This window comes from Daktulosphaira vitifoliae, unplaced genomic scaffold (assembly GCF_025091365.1).
Source record: "Daktulosphaira vitifoliae isolate Bord-2020 unplaced genomic scaffold, ASM2509136v1 Scaffold_2, whole genome shotgun sequence".
NCBI lineage: Eukaryota > Metazoa > Arthropoda > Insecta > Hemiptera > Phylloxeridae > Daktulosphaira > Daktulosphaira vitifoliae.
The window spans coordinates 44,715,846-44,728,456 of record NW_026099573.1 but is presented as its reverse complement, the minus strand read 5'-3'; the positions used below and the strand labels follow the sequence as shown (position 1 = coordinate 44,728,456).

General features: G+C 26.4%; 1 protein-coding gene across 1 annotated transcript in view; it reads right to left on the bottom strand.

The window, feature by feature from the left end:
- Positions 1-2,391: 2,391 nt before the first annotated feature.
- Positions 2,392-12,611, bottom strand: part of LOC126899253 (uncharacterized) — a 15,772-nt gene continuing 5,552 nt past the window's right edge. The window contains exons 2-3 of the mRNA XM_050673943.1: positions 5,154-5,592; positions 2,392-3,985 (exon numbers count right to left, since the gene is read on the bottom strand). Coding sequence (XP_050529900.1) covers positions 3,677-3,985; positions 5,154-5,592 — 748 coding nt within the window. The 3' untranslated portion in view covers positions 2,392-3,676. The remainder of the gene's footprint in view (positions 3,986-5,153; positions 5,593-12,611) is intronic.

Sequence of the window (12,611 nt, the reverse complement as noted above, 5' to 3'; positions counted from 1 at the left end):
TTTAGTAAAACCAATACCTTCTCAGCTTCGCATCGAAGCAAATGTAAAAAATAAAATTGAGAATTTTCACACAATAATAGCATTTGGTAGCCATTTTCACCGTGAAGACAAAATAAAGTCCGAAATTTTCTTTTTACATAATAAAGTAGATTACATAAGCTTTAATTTAACATATATATAAAAGTGTCAGACTTCCGGAACACTTTCAAAAGTTAAGTTGAAAAAATTAATTTTTTGTAAAAAAGTTGTTATTTTAAATCCCCCCATGTGGGCAGATAAAGGGTCAGATTTACAAAAAATATATAAAAAATGATAAGTAAAAACATCAAACATCTATATAAAAAAAAAATTATATTGATATGTTCATTTTTGAAAAAGTTATGGCAATTTTAAGTAAAAAAAATTGAAAAAATTTCGAAAATTAGCGTTTTTTAAATTTGTAATTTTTTTGGAGGTTTCTCCCATTTACGGGGAACGAGGAATTTTTTTTTAATTTTTGAGGAAAATGTCTTCGACTAGATACGATTTGTGATCTTTTGACGTATCATTGAAAGAAATCGGTTCGGTGAGAGCTGAGAAAAAGTGGTAACAGACATAAAAAAAAAAAAAACACATCATAGTAAAATCAATACCTTCTCAGCTTCGCATCGAAGCTAATAACTAATTAATGAAAAAAAAAAAAAAAAATTGAGGCTGAAAAAGTCAATGTTTTTAGGAGCATATCTAGATTTTTAGTCCTTTCTGCATTACTGATAGATTTTGAAATGAACGAGAGTACTCACTGGATTATTATTATAAATATATGGGCCAAACAGAAATTCTTAAATTACGCGTGATACGTCAAAAATCAGAGAGACTGTTTGCTGTGTTTGAACGAATCCCACAAAAGTGTACAGATAACGCTACAAGTTTCCCCAATTAATTATTGAGCTTTCTATTAGAATTATTTAGTACGATAGAACTGCAAAAAAACAGTGACTAACAGAATTGTGTGAGCGATTCTTATAAGTATACTAATAACAGGAGAATTATACAAGTTCAGATTACATATCAATCTAAACAATACCAAATTTTAAATTTTCATAGATTTTACAATTCAACGATGTCGATAATTTCGAAGTTTTATATTGAACCTAAAAAATAGTTCTGCAAATAAATTCAAATTTTTTTTTTTTTTTTAATAAATTTTCGTGAAAATCAACTTTAAGTAGACTAGAAAACAGGCGTAATATAATATCATCTTTTTTTTGGATGACCACGTTGTATTTTTGTACATTTGTAACACTGTTTAATTTTTACTCCACCGTAGTTATTGACTGTTGGAATAAAAAGAATAAATTTATCTATAAAAAAATTGTTTATTTATTCATTTCTTTGTCTTAGATTAGTTAAACTCTCTTTTCTAAAAATTAAATTCTATTCTATACGTGCTAATGTCTAGATATGAATGCTAGCAACAGTTGTTCCCTTTATATTCTAAAAGCTACACTAGAAAATAAGTGGTCTGAACTCGCATGAAACCCAAAATAATAATCGTGTGAAACTTAGACGATAATTTTAGAAAATACTTTTTAATTCAACGTGTGAAAAAATACTCTTGATATTAGGAAAATATTTTGATCCAGTTCTCATTCGCTGGATCAAAATTATAAGAGTAAATTTTTGGATAAAAAGAGTTTGGCATGTAAATAAAAACTAAATACCATATTAACTATTTTAATGTTTCAACAGTCTATTATACTGAAATATCATTAATATTGACTTGCAACAGTTTTACATTTACTCTTTTTTAACATTTCATGTTCTTTTCTATTTTCTATATAATATTTTGCTAATTTTTCAATATAGATTCCTCTGTTTGCTAGTTTAATCGAATTGGCCTCACGCTTAATTTAAATAAATGTTACATTGTAACATTTATTAGTAAGCATGATCCTCTTCTTCACTTTTACTCTCTAGATAATACCGTGTTAGAGCGTGTAATTTTAGTTATCGATTTAGGATTTCATTCGATTGTCTAGCTATCGTTCAACATTCATAACAACATAATCGTTGGTAAAACCTTAAAAGTTTTAGGATTTGTAAGCGTCATACCAGCCTTTTTACTTTCCCACAATGTTTTCGTCATTATCTCTATTTTTCACTCGTTCACTCCATTTAAGAATACGGTGTGGCATCCAAACTTGACTAGCGAATATCACGTAGTAATTTTGTTTATAAATTTCGTGTCCTGTAATATGGCAGTGAAATTCCACTTCATTGTATATATATATATATATATATATATATTTATGTATAAGTAGGCTTATATAGACAAGGTAGGTGAGCATTTTACACTATCTCAACAAAAAATTCATCAGATGTATGAATTCATTTTATAAATTTCATCTCTTATAATATACCACTAGAATTCTACTTCATTGTATACATTGAAAAGCCGCAATAAAAGCAGAACCATAATTATTTAATGTTTTCCTTATTAACAAATACTAATTTACTAATTTGTACTAATTCAGTATTATTACGTGGAAGTAGGGGATTTTTAACGATAAATATAACATATTTCCAAGTTTAAATATTACTACATACAGAAAGGAAGTAGTACTGCTTTTTAAAGTTTATATTAACACCACAGCAGTAAATGAAGAAATACATTTCAAATAATAATGCGCAAAATCAATAAATTACTACCCGTAATCATATTTCCTACACTGTTAATTCATACTATTCAAATATTAAAATCTACTTATCAATATGAGAAGAGAGGTAAATTTATTAAATATCAATTTATGTGATAAAGATGTTGCTATAATCTGTTATCAAAATAACTCCACTAATAATCACTTATCAAACTATCCTATAACAATAAATTATTGATATGGAAGATGGCAAGAAAGAGTTGGCGAAACATCAATGAGGTCCCTAAAAAACTGTAGAGCCAACTCACGGTAGTGGCTGCACAAACACACATAAGTCAGGATAAATTTTTGTTTTTTAATTTATAATACATATAATAAGCTTTAATTTAATATATGTTTAAAGGATGCAGTATTACTGAAACATTTTCAAAATTTAAGTTGAAAAAATTGCTATTTGGAATCCCTCTCTGCGGGAAGGTTTACAAAAAATTTATATTGATTGAAAGGTATAATTCCTGATGTTTCAATATAAATAAAACTTATTTTAATTCGTTCATTATTCAAAAAGTTATAGCAGTTTCAAGAAAAATAGTTTAAAAAAGGTCGAAATTTAGCGATTTTAAAAATCGTAATTTTTTGGAGGATTTTCCCCATTTACAGGGAACGAGGGAAATGTTTTCAATTTTTAAGGACAATGTCTACAACTAGATACGAAATGTGATTTTTTGACGTATCATTTAAAGAAAATGGTGTGACGAGACCTTAGAAAATAAATAAGTGGCAATAGACATAAAAAAAACACATCATATAAAATTAATACTTTCTAAGCTTTGCATCGAAGCTAATATTAAGAAAATATTCAATAAATATAAATGAAACAAAAACGTAAACGGTTAATTGGAATACAATAATTATTTTTGTCTTTATGCAACAATATTAATAGCTTTGACAATTTCAACGTCATAATATATAAAAAAAGAAGCATTAAAAATAATTCTTTATGAAAAAAGTTTTATTTTGTTAATCATTTCTTTTTATCAGTCTTCTACCTTAGCTTCAAGTTTTACATCATGTAACCAGTTGAATATAAACATATTACGATCGAACTGCGAAAATGGTTTTGGTTGGTAACGTTTTATAGAGTCCGCACACGTCAAAATATCTCCTCGATTCAGCTTTTTACCACCCGACTGTGGCACACTTAAATATTTACTTGGCTGTGACTCGCAAACGTCCGGCGGTGGAATTTTCAAAGTCAAGCTGTCCAAGTTAAATTCACTATGTGACAGACGCTCTAATGCTTTGTAAGTAATCACAAGTCGACGCTGAATGTAGTTTTGTCGAACCTATTAAAAAAAAAAAACATTAAACTAAAATAATTTTATAAGTATCTTAAAATTTTAAAAACTAAAATAGCATACAGTGGTTGAACTAGGGATAAATTTGAAAAAGTAATTGAATTAAACGAAATTTAGAATCCCTATAAAACAACAAATGGAGATTTTTATTTAAATATGATTAAACATACAATAAACATAAATGATTTCATACGAAAAATGAATGTTTAGTTCAAAATATATTATACAAATAAATTAAAATCATAAAATCACAAAAATAGCAAATATATGAGCAAACATTTTGCACAATTTTTTTTATAGATAATTTTATATTTAAATTTTTTACTTGCTCTCCAGTAAAATTTTGTTTGAAGGGATTCTAAATTACTTTAGATATTAACAATAATATCCATAGGTGCAACAAAGTGTGTTTTTCTTCCCCTGACTGGTCTGGTTATATTGAGTGGACCGGCTAGAGTTAACACGAACCGTTCAAATGTTGATTGGATTAAAAAGTGATCATACTTAAAAAAATTAAATTTAGCACATCTTTTCATAGATTTAATAATTTACCATATCATTGAGGTCCATCAAAATGAATAAAAGTTAAATATTATTAAAAAGAAAATTATACTATGTGATAACAAAATATTGATTAATATTGTTCAATACTGTACGTCATATTAACATGTTGTTTCTGCATTTCTACATTTTTAGGTATTTATTATCTGGTGGAAATAATATATCGGTTACTATTTGTCACACCATACTTTCTTTTTAAAGTTTTAGATATTTCTACTTAAAGTCGAATTGGAAATACATTTTTATAAATTAAATGTTAGGACAATATTAATATTATATTGGCGAAACATGATATAAATAGAAAATTGGTAGTTTTGTCTATCAATTGATATAACTAAGATAAACTGAAAATAACAATACATAATAAATTTTACTATAATAGTTAACTGCAAAAATGGGACATCTCCATTATATGTTAATTACACGCTATATATGATGGTTGGACGGTCAAAGTTGACAGTTTTAGTAGCAAATGATGTATTAATTATTGTCTAATAAAAAAATAAAAACTAATAAAAATGGACTTATCCTCTTTCTAAAGTTAATAATTCATATATCTATTTATCTATGTATGTATATATATATATATACATACCTTTTTATTAACCGACATAACGAGGTCTGTTGTACTAAACGTGGATAGTGATGGATAGTTTTTTTGTAGTGAACCAGAATGTCTATTAGGTGACGGTAATTGAGACATCGGTATCATGTCACCAACAGCAACGTAAGTGGACAACGAACGAGATGTATTATCCAAAACACGACCGCCTGTTGTTACAGCACTCAACATAAACACGTCTGATCCGATACGACTCTTATTTATAACAAGTTCAGATGTACTTCTTGGTAAATTACCGTCGTCCATGTCCTCTATGCCAGTCCAGTAATCAATATTAAGTTTTTCGATACCAGTTATATCACTACTGCTAAAACTTTTAGGTAAACCTAATGCTGATTGTAGAGCACCACAGCATTTAATTAGGTCCGATTCATCTTCAAACCATGTTGTATCAGTTATGTCCTTTGATAATCTAAATACAAAATTACATTCGTTACAAATTTAAATCATTTTAACAAAATCAAACGTGTTTAATATTTATCTATTTAAATTAAGAGTAGTTAGGATAACATCGCCAAGAATTAATGCTAATATTGAATGACAATGCCGGTTATTAAAAAAAAAAAATCGAAAATAGAAAGTTCTGATTTTCAAAGTACATTAATTATTTAGATTTCTCGTGTAAGTCGTTTATAAATATTTTACATTTTTTTAATAGATAATTTTTCATTGAAAAACTATATAATAATTAAATGTGTATGGTATAATAAATAAAGAATTTAAAAATATAAAAAAACTCTTAGAAGTTTATTTACTGATGCTCTTATTTTATAATTTTTTCAAAAAAATTCATTTTATTTTTAAGTCAAAAATTATTCACAAACAATAAATAAAATTTTGTTTAGAATAATTAGATTGGCTTTAATAGTCACTTGATAGATCCAATGTCATGCTAAGCATTATAACAATTATTGTTACACTGATGTTTTTCTTTATTCAAATTGTTTGAATAAAGAAAAACGTTAGGGTGTTCATTCTGAAATTTATTATTTTTTTTATTTTCTCTTTAAGTAGAAATCTTAGAAAGTTGGTTAACTTGGTAAAATTGAATACTAAAAAGTAAGTAAAAATTTTAACAATTGTTAAAATAGAACATTTTTTTTTTTGGTATCGCAATCTTTCGAAACTTGATTTCTGAATTTGATTTTTAGAGTGTTGTTAAGCAGTCCATGAACGATCGATATTATGGATCGATATTTGATATTGGAAATAAAATTAGTCGTATATGGAATGTATTATAGAAGAATTATACTGAACGAATTAAGTTTTTTTAAATTAAAATTTTTATTTTTATTGAAGTCATTGTTTAGATGACGGAACGATCGCACCCCCTACTAAAATTAATTGAAAGAAAAAAATGAATCGTATATTCTGAATTCTAAATTTTTATTAAAAATTCAAATTTTTAAATAGTTAAATAGTTATAATACATTTGTCATATATAAACATTAAACTTATTTCCCTTAGTATATGCAGCAGTTATGCACGCACACACGAGTAGTGTTTGGTCGACCGACAGCGTTGTCCGAACAATATGCAGGAACGTAAAATAAAAGGGAGGTGCTGCAATATTATGTACATATTTTGGACGACCTGTAATGTCATCCATACGGTACAATATTAGTATATTACTATATTGGGTAATTTATTTTTAGAATTAATTGCATGTAATTAATTGCTCGTCGTTATCGGTTGATATAATAAATCGCTATAATTATTATAAATAAATTATAGTATAATTTATAATTATTATGAATTAATCGCTATTATTATTATTTCCATTTCTATTTTCTACTGCGACCTTTAAAATAATAATTTGTGTATTGTGTTTTATTTTATTATATTTAAATCGAAAATTTGTTATACCTATGACTAGCAGTATTATATTTAAAGTCGCATCCCCACCATCAACACCCACGAGGCGCAACTGCTCTGGATTAAGAGTTTTAGTTTGGTTTGTGCTAGCAAAAATATATATTTTAATGGTATATTTCTAAATATAACGAGGCCTCATCTGCTCCTATATTGACTCCCTGAATCACTATGTCGAATTTTCTGTTTGATTATCGGTTATTTAGGTGGCCGTTTAGTTGATATCGAGTGTTAGGTGCTACAATTTAAAATATTTTTGATTAATGGACAGATCTTCGTTTAGTAGCTCCTCTAGTTTTTCAAAGAACTACTAATCCCACATCGTCTGCATACATAAATTTACGTAATATTTTAATTATAAAATCGGATGTATAAACATTAAATAATACTGAGGAGAGGACAGATTCTCGAGGAAGACCGTTTTAATGATACTTGTACTTACTCTCTTTTCCATTCAGATCTATTCTGAACTTCCGATCTAATAGTATATTATCGATAAGTTTTATACGGCCGTGTTTTTAATTTTGATAATTTTGCTGATTTTAAAAGTAAGTCACGTTTTGTAACTGTGTCATATGCACAAGTTAGGTTAATGTTTTAAAAAATTACCAAGTATCAACTTTGCAAACGACACACTTTTTTTGAAAATTCAATCTAATAATTGGACAATACTAATGTATTGTGGAGTCTTGAAAATATTTTTATCATTTTTGTTTTCAATTTTTAATAATTAACCAAAAAATCTGACTATTTTAATCCTAGATTAATATAAAACTAATTCAATAATATATTTAAGATGGAAAAAGAAAATTATAGGCGTTATGGGGAATGTTAAAGTTATAAATCGTACAATTTATTCGAAAATGTTTTATAGTAATGAAAATCTACTTCGACAGCAACCCAATTATTACCTTTGTTTTAAATTATTCTTAATGGGTAAACAATGACCCGTCAATTCAAAGTATGGAAAACTAAGAAAATTATATTTTTTATTGATCTAGTAAGTGAACCATTTTTTTGATTAACTTTAGAAATTCTTATTTGAATCATAAAATCAAGTCTAATAATCATTTCATATCCTATTTATTAAATAAAACATATTACTCTTGTCAAGATAATCAAAGTTGATGCCCAACAATTTTTAATATTCACATTTTGTATTATAAAATTCTTTTTTGTGTTTCAAAGAATTCTTAATTATGTTATTAATTAGACAAACATCAAATACTTATTGTATAATTAATTTTTGCATTAAAATGTTGGTATTTAGAATAAATGTACATCCCTCAAAATCGTTGAGTATTGAAGACTATATAAACTCCATGATTTTTTTAGGTTAAATAATTATTTAAAAAAATTTCCCAGGGTTTTCAGGAAAGCATTCTATCCAAGTATATAATTTTATTACAAGAAGACTGAAGTCTTATTTTAAAAATTAAAGCCGTAATAGGAATATTTTACTTTCTTATCCTTCAGTTTTAGAAAAAAAAGAAGAATCTATTACTATAGGTTTTTATCTAGTGCATCAGTTGAATGATTATTTAGCGTAGCTGGGAATTTCATGACAATAAAGACATTCTATAAATGTTAAATTTTAATTTATGTTTTTTAAAATATTTATTGTTACATTGTTAATACTATAATACTTTGTATTTAAATGCGAGTAGTGCATTACTATTTAACGTGAAGATTTTATGCCCTTACACTGGACCAAAGTCTAGGAGTCGTCCTGGCCTAGTGAGTAAAAATTTATGTTTCGATTATATGTTTCGAACCCGAGATCTTGGGTTCGACCTTCATGGTGCCAACAAGATTTTTCTTGTGATTTTTTCATTGATGGTATTTGGTCTCTAGTGAAAATCGATAATAATATCTATTAGGTCCATCATTGGCTTAGCTAAGAACAATTGACTCCTTAATATGAGAAAGGAGTCCACCATCCTTAGCAAACTGATTATTTTTACACTTGACAGGAATCAGTAACACCAATTAAAACGGTTGAGGCTGAATGTCGACTGCTAGGGACTATCTTTTGCCATTGGAAAAACTGATGCAATTACATTCATGAGAAATAATAGAGATAATGGGTGTGGAGATATCAAATGGTGACTACCGTTATGTGCATATCTATACACCTCACCATTAGTGTCAGGGATAAATAACAGTAATATTAATAACAAAAATGCTTTAATTTTAGTCTAAGGTAATTATTATTACATGTAGATGATTATATAAAAATAACTAATAAAACCAATCATAAGTTGTGTAAAAATTAATTGGTATCATAGTTTAACATAAAAATATTACTTTGGTTTTAATAGAAACAAAATGTATTTTCACTACAACACAACATAATACGTTATATAACAATGAAAAACTATCGGTGATAATAGTTGTGACGCATACCACTAAATAATGCCTACATAAAAAATAAAATTCAACAACATAATTATTGTTTTTTTAGACTACATATAAGCATATTTTTTATTATTTATCCTTAATACGAAAAAAATGATATAAAAATTGTGTATCTTTTGTAGTCAAAAAATAAAAATAACATTGAAAATTGTTTTACTTTTGTTACACGTTTTTATCAATTTATTAACAACTAAATATTTTTTATATTAACCTCTTATATCTTATAAGGGTATCAAATTTGCCATTTTTTTAAAATGGAAATATACATAATTAACTAACTTATTTAATAAATAACAATCTAATTAATAAAATAACTAGTCGATAGCAACTTTCGAACCAGAATTTTAAAAATTTTTAACGTTTTTATTACTAGGTGATAGAGAAGTGCGGCAGAGAAATATTTAATGATATAATCATACTCGTTAATCTTTTATAGTCTATATTTTAAAATCATCGTAACTCCTGATGTAATAATTCAAAAATTGTTATTGCGATTTTCTTAATAAGACCATTTTTTATTTTAGAAGTTATATTTAACATTGATTGCCGTTTCAATATACAGAATGTTTAGTAAGTAAGGAAACAGGCGAATTGTTACAAATAATGAGAAGAGTAGAATCTCGTTTCCTTATTTTCTGAACACCCTACAAATATATAAAATACTTTTCCTGATAAATTTACATTATTTCAAGGAAAAAATAATTTAATGGGCAAAAATAGATAAAAAAATTTCAGGTGGTAGTATCTTAGTAGGGACGTCTGGATGAGGTACCATTTGATTTCTGCAATTTTTCGTGTCATTAACAAAAAATACCAACCCAATAAGTGTTATTTGGGGTAGACGGCCGGCTCTACACGGTCTTTTAATAGGAGAAATAAAATGTATAGACTATTTATTATAGACTAATTTCTAGATTTATTCAAAATAATTAATAATATTAAAATATATTATTAATGATCTAGTAAGGGAGGTTTTATGTAAACAATATTATATTATACTATAGAAATTAATATTAAACCATAATTAGAGTATTATAGGAGCATAACTTAAAATTATTTTCGGGAAGAGAGTAAGAAATTATTTTTGAAAATTCAAATAGAGAATTTTAATACTTTTTTTTTAATATATTACCTTCGATATAAAGCTAAGAAGATTTGGTTTTACCATAAAAGGTTCTTTTATATCTATTCATCCAAATTATCAGCTTTCACTGCATCGATTTTGTTAATTTATGCATAAAAATACTCGATTTTTTACTAGTTGAATTAATGAGTCAACAATTTGAAAAACTACATTATTTTTTTAATTAAAAAAAAAAATCACAAATTTACTCTCCTAAAAAAGGATTAAATTACTGCTTTTTTCAGTACTTTATTATAAAGAATTGATACATTTTGGGGTGGGAGCAATTTGTCTCTTCGTCCCATGGGCTATGAAAAATTTTTCCCATGGCTCTTACTATTGTCAATAGTTCTTGAATTCTCTGGGAAAATTTTTATTGACGTGTCTTTGTCTTAGTAATATGTGTAATCTTACGTAGAACTGAAATTTCATTAAATAAATTCAAAACGTATTTTTTTATTTAATTTTGACGAATTTAAAATTATTAGATGACTATACAAAATGGCACGTGTGTGATAGTAAATTATTTACTAAAAAAATTTCACAGCTTGTGCAATTTTTTTAAACAATTAATGTCTGTTTTCACAAATAATATACGTCACTAACAAGTTTAGCTGTAAGAAAAAACGTATACCTAAAAGACTTTTTTTGCTTAACAAATCGAATTGAATGTATAAAAAATAAATACTTTCTTAATTTACTTTTTAAACTCAAAATTTAAGTTTGGCTAGATTGGGTTTAATAAATAAATAATTTATCTTAAATTAATAAAAAAAAATTAACGTTTTCTATTTTTATAGTAACAAAGTGATCTAAGGAAATAATTTGTTAATGAAATTTTGTATCATTCCAAAAATATTTTACGAAATACAAATTTAAAAATCTCAGCACAGTGGGGGCATGACAAAGTTAGTTCCAGTAAAGATGATATCTGATAGTGATAAAAATCACTATCAGAAAAATCGCTTCCATGCAAATCTGTAGTTAATGCTTAATATTAAAAAACCCAGCACAGGGGGGTCGCGGCACTGTGGTGACGTGGCATAGTTGGATCAAGTATAATGATATCTGACAGTGATTAAAATCACTATCAAAAAAAAACGCTTCGATGCAAATCTTTAGATAGTGTTAAATTTTAAAAAATTGGTGGATTATTCCAAAAGCTTCATAAACTGCTAGATCCTTATTAATATCCTGATTAAGATACAGTATGTCGAATGAAAAAGGGATTATTAAAAAATATTATTTCTCATAAAAAAATTGTGTTGATCCATACACTGCTCAATAAGTTATCTCATTATAAAGTTAATAATGTAAAAAATAAAATTGAGAATTTTCACACAATAATAGCATTTGGTAGTCTTTTCACCGTGAAGACAAAATAAAGTCCGAAATTTTTTTTTTGCATAATAAAGTATATTACATTAGCTTTAATTTAAGATATATATAAAAGTGTCAGACTTTCCGGAACACTTTCAAAAGTTAAGTTGAAAAAATTAATTTTTTGTAAAAAGTTGTCATTTTAAATCCCCCCCTGTGGGCAGATAAAGGGTCAGATTTACAAAAAAAATATAACAAATGATAAGTAAAAACATCAAACATCTATATAAAAAAAAATTATATTGATATGTTCATTTTTGAAAAAGTTATGGCAATTTTAAGTAAAAAAACGGTAGCACAGTGGGGTCGCGGCATAGTGGAGACATTGCATAGTAGAGTCCAGTATACAGGATGATTTTTTTATCATAACCCATTCAATTACTTATAGAATAATAATAATTTAAAAATTTTTTTTTATTATTATCTTTAGTTACACATTATTCTTGAATTATTAACTATGTAATACTTTTTAAGTTCATCCCTTATGCCTTGGAGGGGGGTCAACTTTGTTTTTTTAAATGGTAACACATATTTTTAATTTAATAAAATGTTTGAGTTTTTAATTTAATAGTAAATGGCGTTTGAATTTTTAATATAACTTTATTAGCTTATTAGATATAAACATTTAAAGTTTCAAA